Here is a 25338-nt window from a genome sequence, read left to right on the forward strand (position 1 = left end):
TTTATGACTTGAAAGAATTTCATCCATCTTTTGGTTTCAAATTATTGTTAATCATTGATTATTGAAAGAATCTCTCATGAACTTGTAATTCTATTTTAACGAATTGAAAATCTAGTTGTGTCAATTCCTCGGTTTTTCATTATCGTGAATCATCACAACCGATTATTTTAGTTCTTAAGTTCATTCAATCCAAACGTTATAACGAATCATGTCTATGTGATTTCCAACGAATATAGGTTAGGTTACATATAAGAAAGCATAATTTGAAGCATGAGAATGATCTCTTTTATTTAATTGAAGTATTTGTTAAGTTTATGATCAGTTGTAGTTTTAATTAACATTAATCAATCAATCGGTTTTACTTTTATGTCTAGTTAATTAACTTTGTAAAATGTTTAACACTTTCTTTTTATTCCCTGTGGATACGATACTCTGCTTGCCCAAACTAGTTATAGGTAATTAGTTTTATTTTTGATCGGTCCAACGACAACGATCATTAACCAACTTGGCTGGATCATGTCGTTGGATCCTTTGCCTCCGAAGATAAAAGTTAAAAGTTCGATCCTCATATACAACAAGAATGGAGGTCCTTCTCTACTTTTAGTAGAATCTGAAAGTGGTCTCTCTACTGAGTTAATACTTTCGAAATACCAACCTTCTCAATACACAGTCGATAACAGTATCTGGACCCAAAATTTGTTGATGACTACATTGAGTGTTATTTATTTACCAATTGTTTAGCACGTATTTAGTGACATCTGTTCTACTAATGACGCTAGACTCCGACTCTATGGACTTATTGTTGTTCATGTTATCGATTACATCACACATATTTATGAGTTAGTTTCACGAACTGTCCATATGGTTTTATCGAAATTACACTCATGATCCTTTAGTTTTGAAATATAGTGGTATCCATAGATACGAAACCTGGTTATGATACTGATACATGACAGATTAAATGTTAAAATTAAAAAGAACGAATAAAATCAACATGTTAATATTAGATTGTCAAAAACTAGTGGTGTATAGATATTTTCTTTAAGCATAAGGTCTGTCATAATGTCATATTAATCACATAAACTAGTCACGTATGAGTATGTCATATCATCATATTCATGAAAATATTGGATTGATAATATAAAGTATAAACTTTATAGTTACACTTCACAAAAGGCCCAACTTTACACAAATCGTGACAAAGATCCAAAAGGCCCAAACAAAGAGGCCTTTCATCTTACTTTCAAATTTGAAACTTGAAACTGTTGATCACTTTCTCTCTACATAAAAATAAAATAAAATACAGTAAAATACCCTTCAAGGGTTTCGACTGAAAATCGGCAATGGCAAGTATCAAAAAAGTTGAACAAGTACGTACAAAATGTATATCTACACCCAAAAAGTTGAACAATAAGTCACAAATTATTATTGATGATGATGATGTTGGTGTTGATGATGATGGCACACCATTGAGACCCATTTTCTGTTTGAAAAGAAAATCCGCCATTAAAGAATTTGATGATAAAGAAGATTGCTTTATTCTCGATTTTAACCCTGATGAAGATTCTGTCGATCTTTCTAAGATGAATGCCGAAAAGGGTGTCCAAAACAATCCTCAAGATTCACCAGATGTTTTCATGGTTGCTGAAAAAGGACAGGTTTCTCATTTTTGTTAAACCTTAAATCATTATTGTTGATGTTATTATTTTGTGAAGTTATTTTCTCTAAATTTTTGTTTAATGAAGAAGTATGCCCCTAACTCCTAAATGATAACTAATGTTATTATATACATAACAAAATCATAGTATTAATTAGTTAAATGGAATCAAATACATATATATTTATACATACATAACACATTATACATTATATAAAAACTTTCAAAATTATGTGCCCCTTTGAACTGAGAATCCCCTGAATGGGTAGTTGTTAGATGCGGGAGAATGGTCCGGGCTAGTCGGGTAACGGGTCAAAATGGGCTCGGATTGGTCTGTAATTAGTATGAATTTGTGTTTTTGGATTAATGTATCTAATGTATGTTTGTTGATGATCTAGGTGGCATGCAGAGATTACCCACATTCGAGGCATTTGTGTGTGAAGCATCCATTTCAAAAGACACCACATGAAAGCTACTGTAATATGGTAAATTCATTCCCATTGTGTGTTTCTGTTTATCAAAGCCTGTTTTAACTGTTTTATTGGATGTTAGTGTCCATGGTTTTTAGCCTGAAACTCTAGGCTTTGACAGTTTGAGAAACCAAACTAGTCAAACGCACAAAAACCAGTTTGGTTTGGTCCGTGCTTGTTTTCATTTGATAGGAGTAGTTGTTGGCTGCTTGCTCTCTGTGTATCAATTGTGCCTTTACTATGCGGCTGCCCCGTCACTTGGATATTAAGTATAGTTAAGACAAATCAATGAAGTGACAGCCCTACTGGCCCTTAGCGTAGTTATGATCGAATGTGAAGTATCTGATTTTTATAATATGTTTAAATATACTGTAATCCGGTATGTTCTAATGTAAGAATCAAGTTTTTCATGTTAAAAACAAAGGTGTATTTTAAATTAAAACAGGTTTCAAAACTAAAATTTCTGTTTTAGATTGTGATCTGCGAACTGTGCATACCTTCTCGTTAGATTCTTATTTTGGATATTTATTTTTGAACCTTGCGTAACTGAGTTCCATAATTTCACTTCCTGTTTGTTTGATATCTGTCATCTTGGGGGCTTGGGGCAAAAGTAGGCTCTTAGTTTGAAGATCTTTTGGTGAACTATTCTTGCTATTAAGTTCCATGGATTGAGCTCCACACTTTCAATCTCCATTGTGTATGTTTGACTAATGTATGCTATTTTGGGGATATATAATGCAGCTTTTGAAGTTTTTTTATTTATTTAAATAATCTACAAGTGTTTTTAACTTTCAAGTAGTAAGTACTATGCTCCCAGGTTTCGTGTTCAGTCCCCATTGTATATTTTTGACTGACATGTGTAAGCTATTTTGGGGCTAACTTAGAGTCTTATCTTGAAGCTTTTATGACATATTATGAGTTCTTTGAGTTGCCAACGATTGAACCTTTTCATGCCGTTGTTTATTGCTGGATTGCAGTGTTATTGTTTTGTATGCGATGTTTCGGCACCTTGCAAGTCATGGAATGGATATAATGGCCATTGTCATGCTATTGACAATGAAGGCTGGAAATTGGTGAGGAACATTATGAAAAAGGTCTGAAATCTTAGAAAAGAGGCTGGAATCCATGAAGATCACCATTGTCTTTGAATGAAAGAACGTTATTTTCTTGTTAAGGTCTCGTGTTTATATGCTCTTAGTGATGACCACCATAATCTTGGTGCCCCCTATTGAATAGTGTAAAAAATTTATGATTTGGATGATAAGCAAGTTAGAGTATATGAAATGTTTATAGCTTTACTTGTTGGCAGTCTGTGATACTACGTTCTCTAGTATTGGTTATCTTTTTGATCGGCTTTATAGATGTGGGTCAACCGTTGGAGCTTGGATTCATATAACATGTACAGACCTTTTTGAAAAGTATGAAAAGGAACTTCTTTGGTTTTGCCTTTTTTTTCTACAAAAGCGATTATCTTTTTTTTTTCTCCCTTTTTCCTTCAAGACAGTGAATTTCTAGTCTCTTGTAAAAGGTTAGAATGTCCAGTTATGGGATCGTTTCTTCTTTGTTTTCTTTGATTCAGCATGGAGTGTGTCTTTGTTTGGTTTATCTATTGAATCACCTGTCATTATGCAAGTTTGGGTCTGGACTCTGGACCATGGTTATACTTGACAGTAGTAGTTAAACAATGGGAGTAGTTTCTTATCAGAAAATGTCCAGTCCCATGACAGAGAAAAGAAAGGAAGTCTGAACACTGTGTTATACCTTCAAATTGCAGTCTGTCAATAATTTATAGTATGGGGTTTTACCCCCACATTATCTTACGTATGTCTTAGTTATAGTTCTAATTATGAGATTTTGGTGTATGATTGAGGTTACTTTTGGAAGGTATGAGCTTCTTAAAATGGCTACAGTTGGTATTTCTACTTCTTATTGGAAGAGTTAAATCAATCTTTGATACAAATCGATGATAGAACCTAAATCTGCAGGTCCAAGATTATGTTATGCTAATCTCACAGATTGGAACAAACCTGCTCTCCCATGTCATTTACGCTGTCACTTTTGTAACCTGACCAGGTCTTATTAGTCGCTGGCGTTACATCATAAATTATCAAGATCTCGAGCATAACTAGATTTGACAATTAATTCTCGTTGGTGTTTGTTTATATAAACCGTTGTGTTTACATTAAAACTTATCTACATCTATATTATATACTGGGGAAGTGAATATGAGGCTGTTAGACACCTAAGTTGGGTGAAATCTCTACTACTTTAATTCAACATCCCTAACAGATTTTGAAACCTACTTTCTCATTTTATTAGCCATCACAATATCGCCCTCACAATCAAAAATCGCTAATTAGTCACATTTCTATAAATTCTTATGTTATTAAGTTGTTCGACTGTGATACGTGAATAATAAAATCTACGATACACCTAAAAAGTAAACCGAACCAAACCATTTGAACTAAAAATTGAACCTGTTCAGTTTCAACTTTGGATACAAGGATAAGGTTACATGAAACGACTCGAACAAACCAAAAACCCGAACCCGAACCGAATGAACAAACCATAAATACAAATTTATTCTATTTTTGATGATGGATTGGGCTAGACCTAAAACAAAGGGCCAAAAAACAACAAAGCCCAAAAATATTAGCAAAAGAAACTAACCCTAAAGAACATTATTATTTAGTGACAAAAATATATATATATAGATAGATATAGATTCTGTCAGTTGTTTACAAAGGTTTTATCCACATTTCAACGCACTCCTTATCTCCACATTACAAAAATGCCGGGACCCGTCGTCGAAGAGATTGAATCCGAGAAGAAGATCGAGGTATATTAATACATATACATACATATGTTATATGTATATATCATACTCGTTGTTACTAAACTCGTGAATTATTTTTATAATTTATAAAAATAACAGGAAGAGGTTCCAGTAGTTGAAGGTGTTGTTGAGGATGTGAAGGAAGAAGATGACCACAACGATGATGACGTGGATGCTGATTCTGATGATGACGAGGATGATAAGGAAGATGGTGTCTTAGGTATTTTTTTTTATCTATCCAATTACACATTTTTAATTTTTTATTTTTATATATGATTATATTATATGTCTATATGTCATGATAAGGAAGATGGTGTTCTAGGATAATATGGTGTTATTTTTTATTTACTATGTTTTGAGTTTCATTAGTATAAGGAAGTTGTATCTTGCTTTATCTAAATTTGAAACTGTATTTTAGTTATCTGTTATCCGTTTGTATATAGTTATCCATCAATCTTTAAGATTATTTGAATGCTTATCTGCTCATGGTAGAAGTTTTTAGTAGATTAGCAATTCCAAATACCATTAAACATGGTTATTAGGTTTTTCTAGAAGGAATATGCTCTTAAATAAGCAGGTTGGTCTTGCCTTCTCATAAAATAAGAAGATAAGTCTTTGTTTAGCGGTGGAAAACTTCCCTTATTTTCTTGAAAATGTTTCTAGAAAACTAGCGAACCATGATCAAAAGTTGCATTGTTCGAAAAGAAAATCGAGGAAAAAGAACACCATTTTCCAACTTATAACTATATTGTGGAAAATGAGTTTGGGATGAAAATGTGTAGAAATGCTTTCAAGGATTTTTCTTATAATTTCTTTTTTTTCTTTTATCATCTTCAAATAGTTGACTCAATAAAATAGTTGACACAATAAATTTCTTATAAATTTTTTTTTTCTTTCATCTTCATGATGTTTATTTATCTTAAAATACAATGCAGCCGGAACTGAGAGCTCAAAGCAAAGTAGGAGTGAGAAAAAGAGCCGAAAGGCGATGCTGAAGCTTGGAATGAAACCTGTTCTTGGCGTTAGCAGGGTCACAATTAAAAGAGCAAAAAATGTAAGCCATTTCTCTTGTTCAATGTTCATTCTAGGGGAGGTGTTTGGATGTGTATCTATTAGTTTCATAAAATCCACAACAAAAGAAGTTATTTCCGGAGAAATTAAAGTTTTATACTCCTGTTTTAACTTAGTGTTAAATATTCATCATCTACATTTGCATTCTTAATACTTCTATTCTGGGAAGTAATGGTATTACATAATATGTCTTTTTAATAAACAAATTCACAGTAGTTTTATTATTATTATATTAGTTGAAGAAAAGTAGATTTTTTTTATTTTTTTAACTTTATCCGTTTATCATAATTTCAAACACAAGAAGCACATTGCACACTGTCTCTTACCCTGTGTTTTTATACCACGAATTGTTAGATTTTATAATTCAGTATCACATTATCGGTTTTAGACGCACATCCTGACACCTGATAAATTGTGAATCTTTGGCAATGACTCAACGTTAAAACCACCCTTTCTTTGTGATTGTATAGATCATGTTTTTCATCTCAAAGCCGGATGTCTTTAAAAGCCCAAATTCCGAAACCTATGTCATATTTGGAGAGGCGAAGATTGAGGATCTAAGCTCACAACTGCAAACTCAAGCAGCCCAACAGTTCAGAATGCCCGACATGGGGTCAGTCATGGGCAAACCTGAAGTTTCAGCTTCATCTGCTGCTCAGGCAGATGAAGAAGAGGAGGAAGTCGATGAGACCGGTGTTGAGCCACGTGACATTGATCTGGTGATGACTCAAGCTGGTGTGTCAAGGTCCAAGGCTGTCAAAGCTCTCAAGACTCACAGTGGGGACATAGTCAGTGCCATCATGGAGCTTACCACTTAGGTAGATTTCTTTTTGAAGACGAGTTTTTGGAATTACTGTCCCATATGACTACGGTGCACTCTCATTGGGAGAATATATTAAATTTCTAGCTACTCGGCGTGGATTAGTTTTGATAAGAACAATGATCATCACTATCTTATTTTAATTATAAGGTTGCTGTTACTGAAATCATTTTATTTTTATCTTGCTTAATACCTACCTTTGAATGGCCTCATTATTCTAAGGAGTTTTTTTTGAACGGCAGAATATCCTGAGTAGTGGTTGATCAAGGCTGTTATGTTTTTTTTGTGATTAATTTTTCGGTTGACATACATTTTTTCCTCTTTAGGCCCAGCTTTTCACGCTTCCTTTGACAAAAGGGTATGAACGGATTACGTGGGAGCCTTAATGTGCGTTTTTAAAATGATCATGTTATATTGAATAGTTAGATTAAGATAACCAACTGTTATATAATGGGCCACAATATAATGTTTGGAGTTTTTTATGTGCCAATTTTACTTGGAATTTCTAAATCAGGAAGTTGATGTTAGACACACTAACAAAAATAGACGGGTAAACGGAAAGATTTTTCTAATTTAGGTTACCTGGGAAAGACAAATAATTTTTTTACTAAAGTGTCCGCAGTGTAAGCGAGATATACCGTAACCGTTTTCGTACCTTTCTTTTATCATCTACAATATATTCTACATAGTGGGAATATGGAATTCAAACTTATGACCTTGTGTATATCAAGTCTAGGATGTTAAGCACTAGGCTGTTTTGGAGGTTGCTTTCTGATTAAAAAAGGAGACCAGTTGTAAACTGAAAGCAAATTCCTTGTAATAGGCTCAAGTGTTAAATAGACTAGCTTTTTTTTGTTTAACTCAATATACAAGCCGAAACAAAAGTGGTTTTGGAACGTGAATCTAAACGTCTCGATGGAGAAAATCACTCTGCACAATTCTGGAGTCTGAAATTGCGACTTAATTCTTTTGTGCATAATTCAAGATTTTCTTGATTATTCTGCAAGACACTTTTACATATAAAAAGGGTAATAAGCTTACAATGAAGTTAATATTTGACTTATATGCATGATTCATTGTTCCTTTATTTGTTGATCACTCGGCACTTTGATCGTATTTCTCCTTGATGACCTGTCAAAACATCGATCTTACCCATCTTAACCATTGTTTGTGCAAATTTACTCTTCCAAAGAAATGGGTTCATAGCATTCTGGTGTACTTGGTTTGCTGTTGATGCACTTGTGAGTAGAGAATGGTCTGAAGTGAACAGGCCTCTATTATTCAAGACGTCGACATAGTATCCTGTGTCAAAAATGGCTGGTGAACTGGGGTTCGTTGGTACCACAAGACTCAAATCTTTGCTACCCTGGGGGCATTCCTGCTTTAACTTGCTAGCATACAATGGGTCCAAACTAGGGTCCTGGTTTACTGAGGAGTTGAAGGTGTAAAGTCTGCTAGCAAAGGAGGTACAATGTGCTCTGCCAATGGTATGCGCACCTGTAATTTCATCATTTCAACCTAAATTGGTTAGTCTTTTGTATGATCCGGCCAGGCAGGTTACATCTTATTTGAAGAAGTCAAATGGGTTGATAATTATCCAAAGTGTAATATAGTAGACATGACTTCCTTGATCACTTCATTCAAAAATATTTAACATGTAATATCTGCTGAGAAATCAGAAAGCCAAATTTTCATGATTGAGAAGAGACTGGTCTAGTCTCTCATAGGCTTTTCAAAATTATTTATACATAATTACAAAGAAACTGGGAAAAAAAAGGTATCTCGTTTTGATGACGTGTGCAATAATACTCTTCTAACCTGTTACCCATCCCGTCCATTATGCTACTTATAATAAAAACGAAAAGATGGGTGTTGCTTTACCAGAAAGGGTAACCATTTCTTCTTGCGTCAATCCATGGCTCGAGAACATCTGAGTAAGCTGGTTGAGATCTGCTGTTGCAGGAGGCAATGCTGAAGTCTCCGCAAGCAGTGAAACTCTGCCATCTCTTCTCCCAGCTGGGACTTCATACCAAAGTCCCCCACTCTGCAATAACAACAATTTTGCATATGCTTGTTAGTGCCCTTTTTTCATATATAATAAAATGCATCAAAATGGCATGATGTTGATGATTGATGACTTCATCAATACGGATTGCTATTAAATTTTTAATCTGAAAGCAGGATATTTTGTTGATCAGTAAGTTCCATTTTGATGCAATTTTGCTCTTTTCCAATTGTTCTCATTATTCTTACTATTTGGACGCTATCTCTGGCTGCGAATGCAAGTATATCAGCACAAGAAACAACTCCTGGACATAAAGCTTCAAGTCTAGTTTTCGCATTATCAATGATATCGAATCCACGAGAATTTGGATTTTCTACTGGAAATTCTTTTTCCGCCTTATTTGAAGGAGTTGAATCTATCAAAACAGATCCATCACAACCCTGAAACAGAATACTCCTGTTAACAAATAACTTCACGAAAAAAAGAAAGAAAACTTAAGAGAAAGAGTTAGGCTTAGAGGTCTCACAACGCCCAAACTCATCATCCAAAAAAACTAATCCATGTCAGTGCCACATCAGAAATCACTAATCAATATCTAATACCTTAAAACATCCTCAATGCCATAACTAACCAAAAACTAGTCTTGGACCCATTTATTTTCAATAAAACAAATATTTATGTGAGGGGAGAAAACACACACACACACACAAACACTCGTCCTCCCAAGGACTAACATTGGATGATGAGTCAAGGAAGAGTCACACCTAATGGTGTTCACTTGTCCATCTTTGAAAAATGAGTCAAGAATGAGTGAAGGATGAGGCCGCTGTGAGAGCTCTTATAGTCTTACCCTGACAAAACAATCATGGAAATGAAGTCTAATTAGACCGGCGGCAAGACCCTTCTCTTGAAAGTACGCTTTAACAACCTCCTCTTTGATAATGAGCTCAACCACCGAGCATGAGTTCAAATAGAAGCCAACTTGAAGTTGAGCTTCTAAATGAATGACCGATCCCAATGTAACCAAAATGAAGATTGTATACACATGAGCCAACGTTATTATGGAACTCATTTTTAGTATGGCAAGTTATAGATAATGCATTTCAACTTATTTATAGAAATAATTGTCTTAGTGGCATATATTAGAATGCATCAGCATCAGCAAAGCTTAAATAATGGTATTTGACTTAATCTTGAAAACATGTTTAGGGACCTAAAATGGGCCTCCCATAGACAGATTAGAATCCTCTAAGGAAAATTGGATCAACTTTAGCCATTGGATAAATCTAATGGTCAAGATTAAAGTTTGATTTTTAGATCTTGGCCATTGGATTTAATTTAATGGTTAAAGTTGATCCAACTTTGTAGGATTTCAGTCCCTATAAACACCCTTTAATTTCAACAAAAGGGCTACTTAGTTCCCCCTTTTGTGTATATTAGGCCGTTCCCATCCATATGCTATGGGAGACATCTTGGACTGCGTCTACTATGATGTGGTGCTAATATCACAATGAGGATGATAAGGTGCTAATGTGACAATGAGGATGATAAGGTGAAGATATGTTATGGATGGCAATGGTCTTAATATATTAAATAAACGCCCCTTTCATTGTTGAAAAGAACAACTACCCCTTTATTCAGATCAGGGCTCACAACGTCTCTGTTCATGGATCATCCCCCACTCTTTTTCCTTTAAAGGACGAGTCTAAACCCTTAGGCGTGACTCGTACTTGGTCCGCTTTTGGGTTATCCGTCTATCGCTAGAGAAGTATGTGTGTTTTAATATTATTTTTTGTTCCCTTTTGAGTTTTATATATATGTCGTTTGGGTATTTGTATGTACGTGTCCGCTATATAATTTTTTTTTAACAAGGATATTTTCGGGGGCCAGAAAATGATAATGGAGACATAGGCGAGGGAGAGGTTGAAAATGATATTTTTTTAATTTTTCATTTGAACAACGAGTTAATAGTTAACGATTAGTAGTTAGTATTCGAGACATCGCAGTAACATGAGAACATCCAATTGAGCTCGAACCACGCATGCATGGCATCAATCACAGGACTCTTGAACCCTGGTAGATTTCCCCAACACCATACCAATGAAGCACTGTATTATTAATTTTCAACTTAAACCCTAACGTGTTATGTTTGTTTCAAATACTATTCTGTACACTGTCTATATCTCAATCTTCCCGTACACCATCGAGATATTGAGACCTAAAAACTCGTAAAAGACGGCATTAGGTGTTTACTTACTATACCTACTATATATAACAAATGGGAAGTGATATTCGTACCACGGTTTTTAATAAATATAACACAATGCATCATAACTTATACACATCATACAACTGATTGATGGACGGTAATGGTAAAAATGTCAAATATTGTGGTACAAATATCATTGCCCATAACGAATAAAATAGATGGGTAATTTTCAAAAGAAAGAAATAAACAAATAGATGGGTACAATATTCCCTTTCAATGTTAATTATTTTTAGTACCCATTTGACTGTTTTCCTATTTTTACACCATTATTTAGTTTAAACCGGTATTTTATAACAATTAAAACTTAATATTTTATTTATAAGTTGAATTACGTGTTGAAATTGTTTCAAGTAAGAAATGTTGTGCAGTTGGAACTTGGAAGTTTAGCTCTTGTATTTGTTTGCATCCTCAAGTAGCTTTTGGTTACTTTGTGTTCGTAGAAAGAAAGCAGTGTAGCTTTGTCATCCCGTGAGGCAGAATACATGGCAGCTAGCTCAGCCTCTTGCCAAGCATAACAACTATTCGAAAAGATGATGGGGCGTGATACAAGGCCAGTGACACATCGGATTGATAATACCTCGGCCATAGCTCTCGTTAAAAACTTGAGTTATGCCAATGGGGTTGGTGGTCCATTGGTAAAATCTTTGACCTTGAAGGAACCATCTGGGTTCGAGTAGGGGTTTTTCGAGAGTCCTAGGCTTCATCCCAGGCATCCGTGTAATTTAAGAGTAGGAGTAGATTAGAATGTCGTTTAAAAAAACCTGTGTTATGAAGTCTATATTTACCGTGTTATATGGGTAGGGAGACATGACATTGTAATTTGAGTTTTGTGTAGGATATACTTTCTGTCTTGTTTCGGCTCTGTTTTACTTTAGACACAGAGTTTGAAACACAAAATAGGAGTAAAGATACTCAAGTTGTTTAATGTCCGAGAAAGCTTGGTTCCAATAACCTGGTCCTAGGCGATAACAGTGTTCAATATTTGGGACTTGAAGTTTGTCAAATAACTGTGATTTTAAAATTTTTTTTATGTGAACTTATATAATAATCACCTATTAAACTATTGTCCCATATGACTAATAAGATGCACTCTTGTTAGGGAGAAAATATATTTAAGAGTAAATTGCATAATTGATTCCTGTGTTATCACCCAATTTGTAAGTACAGGCCAAATTCACTTATCATTGCAACGACGATTCAACTTTCACCTTTTGGTTGCACTTTCGGTCTAAAAGGTGATGGTCATCCATTTTTTATCGTTAGTTGGGTCATGTGATGGGTAGAAACAGTCACTTTCAAATAAATTGGTCATTCTTGTAATAAATTATTCCTTTATTTTTATCTTTATTCATCATCAACTAAAAAAAATAACAGTTGAGATCTAATTTCATCAATTTTATCTTCACAGTTTATACAATATCATAAAACCATCACCCTGTAAATTCAAACACATTTTCAAACATAATATATTACAAGTATCTCGTGTTTAAAAATACAAGAAACATTTTATCACATCAAACTTATCGCTTAAAACAAAGAAATAAAATAAAATAAAATAATGCATTGTTAGTTCTTTGGCATAAAAAATATTTTAAAAAAAAATAAAGGAAAAAAAATGATAATAATAATATTGGAGATGGATATGAAAAAATATATTTGTTGGTCCTACCAACCCTACCACTGTCATTGTGCTCGTCCAACATTTTACATTGGTGTGTTTGGCAACGATGACAGTGGCTCATCTGGTAATCTTTTTACTACGATTAACGATGCGCTTTTCGATGAGTTTCTGGAAATCGATGACTTGCAACACAACCACTGCTTGTACTATTATTATTTAGATTTGTTTAATTTAATCATATTGATTAGTGATTAAAAAAAAGGGATAAAGCTTAGGTTAACTGCAAGAATGGTCCAGTTGGGGGTGAAAATGACTTTTTAACCCAATTAGCGGTAGAAAATAGACGACCATCACTTTTTGGACTGAGAGTGCAACCGAAAACTGAAAGTTGGACCACGGTTGCAAGTTGCAACTATAAGTGATTTTGGACTGACCCTATGAATTGGGTGATAACATAGGGACCAAAAGTGCAATTTACTCTATATTTAATTTGTAGTTACTCGGCCTGGATTAGTTATGATAAGAACAATGATCTTCACTATATTATTTTAATTATAAGGTTGCTGTTATCGAAATAGACTATTATATAATAGTTGATTAAGATAGCCTATTATAGAATGGGTCAAATTATATAACTTTTGGAGCTTTAGATGTGCCAATTTTGACTTGAAGTTAGTATTAATCAGAAAGTTGATCTTTAAACACTGATCCAAAAATAGACGGGTAAAGGGAAGAGATTTTTCCTATTCAGGTTACCCGGAGAAGGGAAGCCTTCTTTTGGTACTCAAATTGTCCGCAGATTAACCGGGGTATACCGTAACTGTTTTCGCCTTTCTTTGATCATCTACAATATATTGTAGGTGGGATTCAAACCTGAGACCTTTTGTGTATATAGTAAATCCAGAATGTGAAGCACTAGCCTGCTTTAAAGGTTGCTTTCTGATATAAAAAAAATAAAGAGAGACTTGTTGTAAAATGAAAGCAAATTCCTTGTAATAGGCTCAAGATCAAGTTAAATAGAATAGTTTTTTTTTTTTTTTTGTTTAACTCAAAAAGTCAAAATACAAGCTGAAATATAAAGTGATTTTCGATGCGAATCTAATCGTCCCAAGGAGAATTCACTCTGCGCAATTCTGGAGTTTGTGAAAATGTGACTTGGTTCTTTTGTGTATAATTCAAGATTTTCTTGATTATTCTGCAAGACGTTTTTACATTAAAAAAACGATAATGACCTTACAAGGAAGTTAATATATTGATGCACCAATGTTCTTATTTGAATTATATGCGTGATTCACAAGATTTGTTCCTTTATTTGTTGATCACTCGGCACTTTGATCGGATTTCTCCTTGATGACCTGTCAATACACCGATCTTACCCATCTTAACCATTGCTTGTGCAAATTTACTCTTCCAAAGAAACGGGTTCATAGCATTCTGGCGTACTTGGTTCGCTGTTGATGTACTTGTGAGTAGAGATTGGTCTGAAGTGAACAGACCTCTATTATTCAATACGTCGACATAGTATCCTGTGTCAGTAATGGCTGGTGAACCGGGGTTCATTGGTACCACAAGATTCACATCTTTGTTCCCCTTGGGGCACTCCTGCTTTAACTTGCTAGCATACAATGTGTTCAAACTTGGGTCCTGGTTTCCCGAGGAGTTGAAGGTGTAAAGTCTGCTAGCAAAGGAGGTACAATGTGCTCTGCCAATGGTATGCGCACCTGTAATTTATTTCAACCTAGAATTTTACTCTTTGACCTACGAAACGGCTGAGTTAGGTTCCATTTTATTTTTACGAGTCAAATGGGTCCATAACTTGTCCAAAGTGTATTTGTAGTAGACATGACTTCCTTAATCGCTTCATTCAACTAATATTTAATGGGAAAATATCCGATGATAAATTAGAAAGCCAAACTTCTAGAGGAGGAGAAGAGGCTGGTCTAGTCTGTCATAGGCTTTTAAAAATCTATTTATACATAATTGTGGGTCAATCAAAATTCAACCAACCTGTTTTGACCCGTGCAAGAGGACTCTTTTAACTTGTTACCCAACCCGTTTTGCTACTTTTAATATAAATGTAAAGATGAACGTTGCATTACCAGAAAGAGTAACCATTTCTTCTTGCGTCAATCCATGGCTTGAGAAAATTTGAGTAAGCTGGTTGAGATTTGATGTTGCAGGAGGCAATGCTCTAGTCTCCGCTATCAGTGAAACTCTGCCATCTCTTCTCCCAGCTGGAACGTCATACCAAAGTCCCCCAGTCTGCAGTAACGACAATTTTACATATGCTTGTAAGTGCCCGTGTTTTCATCAACAACAAATTGCATCAAATGGCATGTATTTCTGTTTATTCTAATTTGGAAATGTGATCTTTTCCCCCAAAAAAACGATAACCAGTTTTTTGTTGATAAGGCATATATAAATCAATGACACAGCTTCCCCCTTTTTCCAAATGTTGATGATTAAAGACTGGAACAAATAAAGAGTACTATTTAATATTCAAGTCTAAAAAATGTTTTTTTTTTTGTTGAGAAACTAACAGATAGTAATTTCTATTTTGATGCAATTTTGCCCTTTTTCCAATTGTTCTCATTATTCTTACTATCTGGACGCTATCTCTAGCTGCGAATGCAACTATATCAGCGCAAGAAACAACTCCTGGACATAAAGCTTCAAGCCTAGTTTTTGCATTATCAATGATATTGAATCCACGAAGACTTGGATTATTTGCTGGAGAATCTTTTTCCGCCTTATTTGAAGGAGTTGAATCTATCAAAACAGATCCATCACAACCCTGAAACAATTCTCATGTTAACGAATAACTTCAAAAGAAATGATAAACTAAAGAGAAAAAAAGAGTTCCGGTTATAGTCTTACCCTGACAAAACAATCATGGAAATGAAGTCTAACTAGACCGGCAGCCAGACCCCTGTCTTGAAAGTACGCTTTAACAACCTCCTCTTTGACAATGAGCTCAGCCACCGAACATGGGCCCATATAGAATCCTACTTGAAGCTGAGCTTCTAAGTGAATGACCGATCCCAATGTAACCAAAATGAAGATTGTATAAACATGGGCCAACGTTATTATAGAAGTCATATTCAGTATGGCAAGTTTTTGATAAAGGATATCTACTTACTTATAAAGCAATATATGCTGCGTTACTATGTTATAGAAATTATTGTCTAGTGGCATGTTAGAATGCATCAGCAAAATTTAAATACATAATCTCGAAAACATGTTTAGGGCCTTAAAATAAGGACAAGGTTGTTAATGGGTCAGGGTCTAATAATTTTGAATTTGGCAGAGGTTGAGAGTTAGTAGTAGTAGATAGTTCCTGCAATTGATTGAAGTTGACTTACATTAAATCCAAGTGAAGCAGTTAAGCATCAGATAGGTCATACGATAGATATCAGCTCAACTCCCTGCAAATAAGATTTGTAGCTTGCAGAAAACTAACTTCTCTTACATAGTCTGAAACACAAGATAAGAGTAGAGATATTCAAGCTGTTTAATGCCCGAGAAAGCCCTGTCCCAATAACCTGGTCCCGACCCGGTCCCAAAACATGGTCCTAGGCCATACCATACCGGTATTCAATGTTCAGGTCTTGTAGTTTGTCAAATTATTGTGATGTTATAAACTTTTTATAATCAACTATCATAATAGTTATTTATGTAATAACTTATATCATTTTTTTTTATATATGTATATATATCAAACAAACTGGACCGGGCCCATGAATGCTGATGATAGTATTTAAAAGTACCAGGCTGGGCTGGTCCGGGTCGGGCCATTGATAGAATCAATAGAGTTGAAGATGTAAAAGACATAGATGGGTCACCATGTCACCACGTTTTGTGTCAATTCACATAATTGTGACAGTTTTAATATATTTATTAGTATTTGCTAATGTGATTGCCTTCACCTAGACACCTTCCAACATGCATTGCAACATCTCTTGTTGTACTTCCAACTTATTTATAACTATATCATATCTTTGGCTTTAATTAGTTTATCGGTTTTCACAGTTAGATAGTACAAACAAAATGCTGTTTTATTGCTATTTGCTAGGAGGACTACGATTCCATGGCGAATCTGGAATCGTTTCTTCATGCATATATACAAAAAACAGAAAACATTATGAAATGAATACAACAAGATGTGCTAATTAAAGAATGCAGCATCAATGTGCATAAGAAACGAAAAACATGAAGAAGAAAACGAAGAAACATAACACATTGAGGAAACTAAAAGCTTACAACATATGGTGTATGCTTATTTTGTAATGGAAATATAACTCATCAAAAGAAAACAAGAAAACAAGAAGAGTCCGCGTAAGAGAAAGACGACGATGACAATGAAGAACGGGCCATCGGTACGTTGGTTCGTCTGAGGTGAGGCAACAACTGTTGTGTGAACATATAAGCCATTATCATTTGGTATTCTTCAAGAAGTTCCACCATGACACCCACTCTCAGCATATCTTGTATATTTTTGGTGGTCTGCTCTTGTGTTTTTATAGACATAGAACACTTATAATTGGAATATATATCAAGGGATTATATAATGATAGGGTGGGACTAGAAATTGTGGGGCATATTCAATGTATTTGCTATAGTATAGGGACGTGATATGTTACAACAAAATTTGATCATTTACCACTACTTATATGTTGTATATAATTGTAAAGTATGTTATATGTATTATTTGTACTTTTGCATATGGCTACGTTTTGATGTGTACATATTATTTGTGTACTTTTTAGAAAAATAATGATCAAGTACATCTAATCTGAAAAATGCAAAATTGAAGCCTTTAAGATTTCACCTAGCCTACATAAAAAATTATATCTTTCTATATCAAAAGTTCACCCCTAAATTTTATGGTACATGTACAACTATTTAATGCGTCTTAACGAAAATCATTAGCGCTTTGTTTAGCAAAACATATTATCAAGGCTTAATTTGCAGGGGTCAACCTATAGCTCCAATAGTTACATGATTAAGGGAAGGAGAGTTGATCATATATTCTATCTCGTAACTTTCTCATCAACTGACTACTTAATCTTTAGATAGATTTATCAGTCTTTGATTTTAATTACTCTAATTGTCAAATTGTCTATCAATTTTCTTAATACATTTTTTTTTTTCAGTGTTAAAATTTTTCATGACTTGGTAAACTTTTATGGAACCACTTTTAAGCGATTTAGCAAGTTATGTGCTCCAAATTTCACTGATGGTTCACTTCAAAATTTTCAACTTAATTACCCACCATCTGCCAGAAATTTGACCATAAGTCTGAAGTCTTTGACACGAATGTGGTTTATATATTACCGACGTAACTATAAATTACTTTTCCTGCCAATTGACGAGTGGTAAAATCCGTGTCGTAAAACACAAATGGACACAAACAATGAAGGGAAATGGAAGACTGATAAGCAATGCAAGTAAGGTATGAATAGGGCAAAACTAGATTAAATACTAAGGTATAGGTGAAATGACTTCAACCCACCCGTAACAAGTAACAAGTAATGACCGAAGTGTACGTCGACAAAAATATTAGTGAGTTGAACCTTTTATATGAAGAGTTTTAGTCGAAATTGTATTTTGTTAATAAATATAGAGTCAATAAGCACACAGTCAATATCAAACAAAAGTGTTCACCTAGGCATAATCCGCCCATTTCATAATGGTCATGGTTGATTAATTAGATATACGACAATGCAAAATCGGTGGATCAGTTGTGACTTGGGAACATTAACTTTTACATGAAGAATGGCATGACTCGAATTCGGAATACCCAATTCAATTGCATGGACGGTCTTCTTTTCGAAGAAAAAGAAAAAACTTAGCTTGTGTTCTTGAGTTTATATGTAAAGGAAGGGGAAAGAAGAAAAGAGGGATGAATGGAAGAGAAGGGGTGGAGTTTCCTTCCTTCCAAATCATCCCAAAAGTGGGAGGAAAATATCTTTAACAAATTCTATAGAATTCTCCTTCCAAATCTTTTCCCTTCTTTTCTCTTCTTCCCTTAAATAAAACTCAAGAACCCAAATATTTTTAAAATTCTTTATAATCTTTTCCTTTTCATTTAAAACAAAACTCAAGAACATACCCTTAGATTGGATGACCCTAACCCTTGCCTTTTCTCACAAACCTTACCCAAAATTGACTATTACTATTTTTAAACCAAAAAATTTTTTTAATTGATTTCAGACATTTTAATTTTCCATGATTTCAGACATTTATCTCTTGACCGTGCGTGTATACATGTTATCACTTGTTTTACAGGAGTATGCGGGTTTCAACTGCCAACAAACTGTCCACATTGAATGTCTTAAGATTCAAATAATTAACATGTTCTTATAAAAATAAATAAAATAAGTTGTTTGAAGATCTATCTATTAAAATATAAACGTGTAAATCATATACAGATGGTGATAAGCTTTCACTTTCGTGGAAAAGAAACGTTAGGTGATGTGATAAGGTTTACAAAAAGATCATATTAACTTTTTTTTTCGAATATTCGATTAGGATATGATATCAGAAAAACTTTATCACATAATAGTAAAGTCTTGTATATGTCATAGACAACGAAATGTTGAGCATGGACTATTGTAAGTATTCGGATGAAAAATCCTCAGACTTGTCATCATTAAGGATCGAATTTAAAACTTTGAGGGAGTAAGGTTAACCAAGATCATGTTAGAAGACTTTGGTAGCTTATTTTTGTTCATTTTTGTCTACATATCATATGTTTTGAAACATTTATAACAATTTATATAATAGACTTTTTTTCAAGTAGATAATGCATAAATATAATATACTGAAGCTAATAGATTTTATAAGCCGATAATACATATAATTGCGATATATTGAAACAAACTTTACGATAAAAGTTTAGCACTTCCTTTTTTCATGACTTAAATACTTCCCCATCTCATTTTAATTATCATCGTAAATAACTTTGTATGTATCATGTAACACTTGATATAAAATATATGAATGAATTGAGATTTTAATGTACTTTTCGTTCATATAAGTTGCATCAACTACTATATAGTACAAACAAAGTTATTTACGATCAAATGTAGTCAACATGACAACTAAAATGAGACGGATGGAGTAATATCTTAGCCCTTTTACCAGTCACCTTTGTATGTACCTAAACTACCAAGTACCAACTTCCTACAATTTCCATGTGTTGTGTGTTCTTTCAATGTCTTCCAATTTGTTCCGTCGTGTATTCATTCATGATATAAAGAGGGAAGTTATTTTGAGAAAAGATGAAGTTATGACAGCCTTTTGGGATCAATAATTGTCACCTTTTGAGCCTTCTTTTCTTCATCTAATCTTTTAGAAAAGCCAAAACCAAGAAATGCATTAATCCTCAATAATTGCAACATATTGTTGAAAACTTGAAAGGGACACAAACGTACCAAAGGTCAAGCAAGGTTTTTTTTTTTAAGTGGCGAGTCAAGCAAGTTATGGCAAGAAATATCATACAAACGTGTAAATACACATGAATCTAACAAATCTCTCATAATTTAAACTTTGACCATACTAAAATAATACACCGATAGATAAGTCATATGAACAAAAAAGAGTCATCGGTTCCCACTCATCTACGCCTACTAAGTCACAGAAAAAGGCAGTCAGCTATTATTCCCTACGACATGGTTCCCTCAATAAGCTAAGCATTTCCATAAACTGGCTATTCCTACACATAAGCCCAGAACGACAAGCACCTTATGCATATGCATGCGCACGCCTAACAGAAAATCAGCTTTGGGCTTCACACTTGACTTGAATACTTGATCATGTTCTCCATTAGTTGTTGAGACGGCATCCATAGCAGTTCGGTTATGCTTCTCATGGGTTTCTTTGTCCTGTTAATGCAAGTTTTAGAATCAACAAACTCAAGAAACTACTTTTCCGTGGGAAAATAGATACTGCAAAAACCTACCTCAGTCAGTGATTTTCTTGGTTCGCCAGGAGTGGTACTCAACGTTGTTTGTATTTTCTTCTGCAAACGGATTCTTCTTGGTGCAGTTCCTTGGGTAGCAAAGCTTGCTCCATTAGCATCACTCTGCAGCTGCCGCTGCCTTATTTTAATGCCTGTTCCGAAATTATTGTCACCATTGGATGCCAACGCAATGTTTCTACTGCTGCTGCAAGAATATTCATCGACTTCTGGAGGATTATGAAAGACGAAATTTTCTTCAATTTTAGGGTTTTGGAGGAAAGAGCTCTGACCCATCCCAATTTCTAAAGCTTCTTTAGGCTACAAATCACAATCAAGGTTAATTTAGTATTACAAGAAGACAAACTACAAGAAAAGGCAATGTCCATTCATTTCTTACCCATACATGTTACAAACTTTCACTCAACCAGTTAATATGACATACTTGATATTCTCTTGCAAAAATATGCAATTAGTAGTTCATTGTTTTAACAATTTAATCCAACTAACTCGAGAGTTTTATACCATAAAATGCAACCTAGTCCAAATTTTGACCATTTAACACAACATAGTTAACATTTTTAAGCAATTAATGCAACATGTTTACCATTATAACCATTTGATGCAACATACTTGCCATTTGTTAACCATTTCATGCAGCATACTTACCATCACGGTTAAAAGAAAATGCAATTGTGAATATCAGTAACAAGTGAGGAACATTGCATATTAATGTACCTGTACTTGGATGACTTCACCATCTGACTCGCTACTATACTCGTGCTCCTTAGCCCGAGTTTCAGGAATGGAAGTTTGAGTAAAATCCCCTTTATAAACAGAATCAACGAAAGAAACCTGATCTGAATCAACTAGGAAGCTGTTCACGAACTCCATTCCATTCGTCCCATACTGATTCTGCATTCCATATTGTTCGTTTCCAGGGTTCAAAATTCCATAGTTATTCAGATACTCAGGTCCAAGCTGCATTTGCATATGAGAATGCTCAGGAGAGAAGATCTTCGAATCAAAATGTTCCGGTGTAGAATCCAAGAAATGTTGTAGAGCTTCATCTATATCAAAATCTGACTGCTAAAAAGAAGTTTAGAATATTAAAGTACAAACAAAAAAGGAAAAAAGAGAATGTAAAAACTAAATAGTAACATATTAAAGATAAAATGTACAATTTCAAGCACATACCATCTGATAGTTGGCAGGCACAATGTCATGGGCCGTGAACGAAGCATCAAGAAAATCCAAAGGGTCATTTTTATCCTCGGAATACTCAATTTTCAGCAGGTCATCATTTGAAGGCTGAACATTTGATTGACCAGTCAATATTGGAGTTGCAGGCTCTGATTGAACATCTTCGGTGGACGACTTTACAGCCGAAAGAGGAGATGCATCACTCTGATCAACATCAGCGCATTCGAAACTTTCACCATTCTCATCCTTCCCATCATGCTTCTTAAACAAACGGCAAAGCACATATGGACTCTGCAAAAACATAACAAATTATCATATGAAGCATATCAACTATTATTATTGTTGTTATGCACCAAACACCCAATATAAGGAGTGTCTAGGATTGCTTATTGGAACCGCTTTCTCAGGAGCTTATGAGATAATCTATTCAAAATCAAATACGTAGTTTGATTCTAACAACACACTTAAAAAACCCTTACGTTCATAAGTCAATATACAATTAACAGTCTCAATGACCATTCCCAAACTTCACCCTTAAGCAGGACATGTTAATCAAAACATCAAATATTTCTGAACAATTACTATGTGTAGAAAGTTTACGCACCTGTCCAGGGTGCGTACCATCGAGCTCCTTTTCTGTAGCACAATACTCATGAATCACCCAATGAGTCCTTTCCCCTTTTGGAGCTCGACCAGTATAAAACACAAGTGTCTTCTTCTTTCCAATCACATTACTTCCCCTGCTAGTTTTAATAGTCCTGTCTTTTCCAGTAGCCTTCCAATAACCAGAAACCGTAGCCCGATTTGATCGCTGCCCATTCTGATATTTTCGATCTTTGGGGCAGAAAAAGAACCATTCATTGTCTATAGATTCAATCACCGACAAATCTACAGTTCAAAAACACCAACTTAGTAAGTTCCCAAATCTGGGCATCATCACAATAGGAAAAAAGGTTCAAACTTTTAAAGTTGTAGTACTACAACAGCAAAATTATCAAAATTTTAAGGCTAGAAATAATCAAAATAGTAAGATGAAATCCAAACTTCGGTACAGCAAATATACAGTATATATATATCTAAAAAACTTGAATCTAGTTATCATCAGACTCATAAAAAGTTCCAAACTTTATTACATCAATGATCAATATCAACTTATACAAATCATAAAAAATTCAAACTTGATTACATCGACGGCAAATTATTAAAATAATACATATAGTATTATAAACATTATTCAATCTATATTACAATAACACCAAATTATTAATTTTTTCATCTGGGTATCATAAAAGATGTTCAAAATAATCAAAACTATAGAACAAGATTCCTGGGCTATAATTCATATATCAATACAATAACACCAAAATATAAACTATTCTCATCAAAACTGCAAAAAAATTCAAACTTTAATACAATAACACCAAATTATTAACTTTTTTCATCCGGGTATCATCAAAATACAATAAAGATTCAAACTTTATTACAATAAACATATAGATATATAAATATAGATATAGATATATACCAGGCAAATCCCAAGGTTCTTTCTTGCAAACATCCACTTCGCGAATACAACTAACTTCTTTATCAAATCCATTGATCTTCAACTTTAAGTAATGACTTACTAATTCTTCATCAGTTGGTCTAAATCTATAACCAACTGGAAGTGATTTCACCGGCAGGATTTCCATTTTTTATCAAGCAAATGATATACACAAGCAATTTTATTTGATCTTTTTTTGTGGGTTATAGAAAAGATTGGATTTTTTTAATAAAATTTTTGTATGCTATTAGAAAGTTTGAACTTTTTTTTAATAAATTTTGTGGGCTATTAAAAAGATTGGATTTTTTTGTATATATTTATAGGATTTTGATTGAAACGTCAGCTACAGAAGAAAATTAGTGAGTGAAACGAAGAGGAAAGTGGGTGGTAAAGTGATAGAAAGAGAACCCTGGTTTTAATTCTGTGTATATACGCGTGTATAATAAATTGGATATATAATTAGGTGTAAATGACTATATTGACCTTGGAATGTGGGAAAACCGTGTTGCTGTTTAATGGTATTTTGTTTGGTGGGTAAGGATAAAATGGAGAAAAAGTTAAAACTAAGGCTTAAGGAGGAAGATAAGCTAGTATAGGTCTTACAACCAATTATATGATGCCACGTTGGCAACAATGCTCCAAACAGTTTTTATTAAGTTTTATTAAACCACTGATGATGTATGTTAAGTCTTAAACCATCGGGTATGGGTCACCTACGTGGTGTCCGACTGTCCGGCATAAAATAGAACCCAATATCAAGGTTTTGGTTCGACTCAGAAAAAATTTAATATTTTATCTTTGATCATGATCATGAGTCCGAAATGGGTGAAATTGAGTATAGTAGCATGATCTTAAAATTTGAACCATTCATAAATAATTTGTTTCGGTCTTTATTTAAGCTTTGAATACTCTATTAATTATGTTTAACACAAATTCGAATCTGTTATTAATGTTCATACTTGGCTACCTTTTTTCATAATAAGGTCGGGTATTGGTTTGAGTTCATAAACACATTTAATAGTTCAAGTTCAAGTTTAACTTCGATTTCATTTATGATATGATATGATAATTTTATCGAGAGAAAATTCCATAAAAAGGTAACCTATTTACATGAAATTTCTATTAAAGGTAACCTATTTACATGAAATTTCATAAACACATTTAAGTGCCACGTGTCACGTCATCAGTTTTGATGACGTGACCCTTGACTTTGACCGACTCATATATAAAATGTATAAACGTAACGAACGTAAAACGTATAAAAACATAAAACGATAAAAATAATCTAAAAGAATATTAAAATGTATAAAAATAACATGAACGTAAAACGTAACGATGATAAAAATTATTGTATAATGAAAACGTTATATATATAAAAGGACAAATGAAAATAATCAAAGACCAAATGTTTAAAAGTAAAACCGTAACTGCGTGAAAGTTGTTTGATGAAAACATGAGAACCTAAAAGTTTAGTATCACGAAAATGAAAGCGAAAACTTTGATGTGGGATTAATGTTTAAAAAAAGAAATTTTAGGGGTTAAAACGAAATTTGGTTAAAATTAATATGTGCTTTAAAAGTTTGTACATTCTACGTATAAAATACTTATACATTTACATAAGTTTTTAGTATATATATAATGGATTTCAAAAAAGCCAAGTGAAATATTAATTTTTTAAACACAATTTGTATACAAAAATGACGCCTATTACTATCTATATAAAAAAAAATTTCTCGTCAAACAGTTTTCTCTTTTTTTTTTTTTTTTTACCAATGTGCGTACATGATTTTTTCTTTTTCTCTTATTTGATCATGTTTTTGCCTAACATTTAATTTTCATTTGCATTTTGGATTTTATAGGTAGTAATATTTTCATTTGGGTAT

General features: G+C 33.7%; 5 protein-coding genes across 9 annotated transcripts; 2 read left to right on the forward strand and 3 right to left on the reverse strand.

The window, feature by feature from the left end:
* The first annotated feature begins 1311 nt into the window (after nt 1-1311).
* Nucleotides 1312-3569, forward strand: LOC122590126. The gene is made up of 3 exons (XM_043762461.1): nt 1312-1658; nt 2056-2142; nt 3105-3569. Exons 1-3 carry the CDS (start codon nt 1344-1346, stop codon nt 3225-3227), a joined length of 525 nt encoding a protein of 174 aa, XP_043618396.1. The 5' UTR covers nt 1312-1343; the 3' UTR covers nt 3228-3569.
* Nucleotides 3570-4859: 1290 nt separating this feature from the next.
* Nucleotides 4860-7020, forward strand: LOC122587112 (nascent polypeptide-associated complex subunit alpha-like protein 2). Its single transcript, XM_043759193.1, has 4 exons — nt 4860-4966; nt 5063-5183; nt 5899-6017; nt 6505-7020. The coding sequence occupies exons 1-4, from the start codon at nt 4919-4921 to the stop codon at nt 6850-6852; spliced, it is 636 nt and encodes a 211-aa protein (XP_043615128.1). The 5' UTR covers nt 4860-4918; the 3' UTR covers nt 6853-7020.
* A 787-nt stretch (nt 7021-7807) lies between these two features.
* Nucleotides 7808-9931, reverse strand: LOC122590058 (peroxidase 5-like). The gene is made up of 4 exons (XM_043762390.1): nt 9710-9931; nt 9108-9299; nt 8736-8898; nt 7808-8351 (listed from the first exon to the last, which is right to left on the reverse strand). Exons 1-4 carry the CDS (start codon nt 9929-9931, stop codon nt 7939-7941), a joined length of 990 nt encoding a protein of 329 aa, XP_043618325.1. The 3' UTR covers nt 7808-7938.
* Nucleotides 9932-13923: 3992 nt separating this feature from the next.
* LOC122586515 (peroxidase 5-like) lies at nt 13924-16239 on the reverse strand. 4 transcript variants are annotated; one of them, XM_043758502.1, is made up of 5 exons: nt 16112-16239; nt 15627-15754; nt 15352-15543; nt 14849-15011; nt 13924-14470 (listed from the first exon to the last, which is right to left on the reverse strand). In XM_043758502.1, the coding sequence occupies exons 2-5, from the start codon at nt 15744-15746 to the stop codon at nt 14058-14060; spliced, it is 888 nt and encodes a 295-aa protein (XP_043614437.1). In that variant the 5' UTR covers nt 15747-15754; nt 16112-16239; the 3' UTR covers nt 13924-14057. The 4 variants fall into 4 exon arrangements, with proteins under 4 accessions (XP_043614437.1, XP_043614436.1, XP_043614435.1 ...); XM_043758501.1 differs by having other exon boundaries at nt 15627-15764; XM_043758500.1 differs by having other exon boundaries at nt 15627-15772.
* A 4024-nt stretch (nt 16240-20263) lies between these two features.
* Nucleotides 20264-23715, reverse strand: LOC122586514 (NAC domain-containing protein 91-like). 2 transcript variants are annotated; one of them, XM_043758497.1, is made up of 6 exons: nt 23438-23715; nt 22517-22800; nt 21907-22203; nt 21448-21798; nt 20713-21030; nt 20264-20635 (listed from the first exon to the last, which is right to left on the reverse strand). In XM_043758497.1, the coding sequence occupies exons 1-6, from the start codon at nt 23601-23603 to the stop codon at nt 20432-20434; spliced, it is 1620 nt and encodes a 539-aa protein (XP_043614432.1). In that variant the 5' UTR covers nt 23604-23715; the 3' UTR covers nt 20264-20431. The 2 variants fall into 2 exon arrangements, with proteins under 2 accessions (XP_043614432.1, XP_043614433.1); XM_043758498.1 differs by having other exon boundaries at nt 21448-21795; nt 23438-23713.
* Between the last annotated feature and the right edge of the window lie 1623 nt (nt 23716-25338).

Source organism: Erigeron canadensis, chromosome 2 (genome assembly GCF_010389155.1).
Source record: "Erigeron canadensis isolate Cc75 chromosome 2, C_canadensis_v1, whole genome shotgun sequence".
Lineage (NCBI taxonomy): Eukaryota > Viridiplantae > Streptophyta > Magnoliopsida > Asterales > Asteraceae > Erigeron > Erigeron canadensis.

Coding starts and splice junctions, on each gene's coding strand:
- LOC122590126 (XM_043762461.1), top strand. CDS start 1,344: ATGGCAAGTATCAAAAAAGTTGAACAAGTACGTACAAAATGTATATCT. Junction 1,659..2,055: donor TGGTTGCTGAAAAAGGACAG/GTTTCTCATTTT, acceptor TTGATGATCTAG/GTGGCATGCAGAGATTACCC. Junction 2,143..3,104: donor ATGAAAGCTACTGTAATATG/GTAAATTCATTC, acceptor GCTGGATTGCAG/TGTTATTGTTTTGTATGCGA.
- LOC122587112 (XM_043759193.1), top strand. CDS start 4,919: ATGCCGGGACCCGTCGTCGAAGAGATTGAATCCGAGAAGAAGATCGAG. Junction 4,967..5,062: donor AATCCGAGAAGAAGATCGAG/GTATATTAATAC, acceptor TAAAAATAACAG/GAAGAGGTTCCAGTAGTTGA. Junction 5,184..5,898: donor TAAGGAAGATGGTGTCTTAG/GTATTTTTTTTT, acceptor AATACAATGCAG/CCGGAACTGAGAGCTCAAAG.
- LOC122590058 (XM_043762390.1), bottom strand. CDS start 9,931: ATGAGTTCCATAATAACGTTGGCTCATGTGTATACAATCTTCATTTTG. Junction 8,899..9,107: donor CCAGAGATAGCGTCCAAATA/GTAAGAATAATG, acceptor TTGTTATTGCAG/AGTGGGGGACTTTGGTATGA. Junction 8,352..8,735: donor AGAAATGGTTACCCTTTCTG/GTAAAGCAACAC, acceptor ATGAAATTACAG/GTGCGCATACCATTGGCAGA.
- LOC122586515 (XM_043758499.1), bottom strand. CDS start 15,848: ATGACTTCTATAATAACGTTGGCCCATGTTTATACAATCTTCATTTTG. Junction 15,544..15,626: donor TCCATGATTGTTTTGTCAGG/GTAAGACTATAA, acceptor GAATTGTTTCAG/GGTTGTGATGGATCTGTTTT. Junction 15,012..15,351: donor CTAGAGATAGCGTCCAGATA/GTAAGAATAATG, acceptor TCGTTACTGCAG/ACTGGGGGACTTTGGTATGA.
- LOC122586514 (XM_043758497.1), bottom strand. CDS start 23,603: ATGGAAATCCTGCCGGTGAAATCACTTCCAGTTGGTTATAGATTTAGA. Junction 21,031..21,447: donor GTGAAGTCATCCAAGTACAG/GTACATTAATAT, acceptor TGTGATTTGTAG/CCTAAAGAAGCTTTAGAAAT. Junction 20,636..20,712: donor CAAGAAAATCACTGACTGAG/GTAGGTTTTTGC, acceptor TTGCATTAACAG/GACAAAGAAACCCATGAGAA.